General features: G+C 43.6%; 1 protein-coding gene across 1 annotated transcript in view; it reads right to left on the bottom strand.

Annotated features, from left to right (window-relative positions):
- dapk1 (death-associated protein kinase 1) overlaps nucleotides 1-1,504 on the bottom strand; it is a 55,044-nt gene that overhangs the window by 14,037 nt on the left and 39,503 nt on the right. The window contains exon 14 of the mRNA XM_037680847.1: nucleotides 262-360. Within this exon, the coding sequence (XP_037536775.1) occupies nucleotides 262-360 (99 nt within the window). The remainder of the gene's footprint in view (nucleotides 1-261; nucleotides 361-1,504) is intronic.

Genomic DNA, 1,504 nt, shown 5'->3' with positions numbered 1-1,504 from the left:
ATCAGAAGGAGCCTGGAGTCCAGACTACCTCTGGTCTGCTGGATCCTCTGAGAAACCCTGACGGGCCTTAGTGGAGGGTAAAAACACCGGAGACAGCTTGTGTGTGTCTGAGCACATGCTGTAATCGACAAACACTCATCTCTTTCTGCAGAGCCTGTTTCCATGGCAACAGCTATCACTACTAAAGCATCAGGTGTGTTTAGTTGGGCAGACAGGCCAAGTCGAAGAGGAGGTGCAAGGAGGAAAAAAGAGCTGACTCACCTTATCTTGGACGTCCAGAGGACACCGGTTCTGGTGCAGGAACTTCAGGGTCTCCACGTGGCCGTGCCTGGCGGCGTAGTAGACGGCGTTGGCTCCGGTCTGAAGGTTTCAGAGACGACAACATTCCTGAAATTCAACCTTCAGGGAGACAATGTAAACACAGCGAGGCTGCACATCGTGCTTCACGGAGGCGTTCGATTTGGGGACGTGTTTGCCTCCTGAGCTCAGAGTGGGCTTAGTGGAGGCGTTGTCATGGCAACCGTTAATGAAAGCCTGAGAGAGACCTCGTGGCTTTGTGTCTTTAATTTACACGTCGATTATCTTGACGTCTCCACAAAGATCCGAAGCAAACGGCTCCGTGTGCAAAAAGGCAGCAGCTGTTCCTCAAACGGCTGACTTCCTGCTGCTTTTTCTCACTTCCTGCACAGAAACAGCTTAAATTCACAGGTTCTACGGCACAGCTAAAGCTGTTCGCTGTGAGTTCATGAAGATCTGACAAAAACCATAAAGAAAGAAAAATCTGCACAATAATCCGCAAATATTGACGGGAAATTTTCTTTCAATTAAACCCAAGACCGGCACCTTACGACCTGATGTGTTTGTTTACATGTAAAAACAGCCAAAGTGTGTTAGTTTAGCTTCAGAAACAGCTTAAGTTTCTTTTTTTTTAATCTACAAGAACGGCTAAAACGCGTTTACCTATAGAACCAGTCAAAATGTGTTTGTTTACCTACAGAAACAGCTACAACACATTTGTTTACCAACAAAAAATTTTTTAAAAATTGCTAAAGTATTAGTTAGGCTTCAGAAACAGCCAAAGCGTTTGTTTAGCTGCAAAAACAGCCAGTGTGTATGAACAGAAACAGTCAATATGTTGGACTACCTCAAAAAAAATAGCCAAAGTGCGTTAGTTAGCACAGAAACAGCTAAAGTGTGTTTGTTTACCTACAGAACAGCTAAAGCAAGTTTATCTAAAGAAACAGCTAAAGCATGACCGGATAAAGTTTGTTTGTCTACAGAACAGCTAAAATGCATTTGTTTACCTACAGAAATGGCTAAAGCGCATTTGTTTACCTACAGAAACGGCTAAAGCGCATCTGTTTATCTACAGAAACAGCTAAAGTGCATTTGTTTACCTACAGAAACGGCTAAAGCGCATTTGTTTACCTACAGAAACAGCTAAAGTGCATTTACCCACAGAAACAGCTAAAGCGCATTTGTTTACCTACAGAAACAGCTAAAG

Source organism: Nematolebias whitei, chromosome 8 (genome assembly GCF_014905685.2).
Source record: "Nematolebias whitei isolate Nwh7 chromosome 8, NemWhi1, whole genome shotgun sequence".
NCBI lineage: Eukaryota > Metazoa > Chordata > Actinopteri > Cyprinodontiformes > Rivulidae > Nematolebias > Nematolebias whitei.
This window is presented reverse-complemented; position numbering and strand designations above follow the sequence as displayed.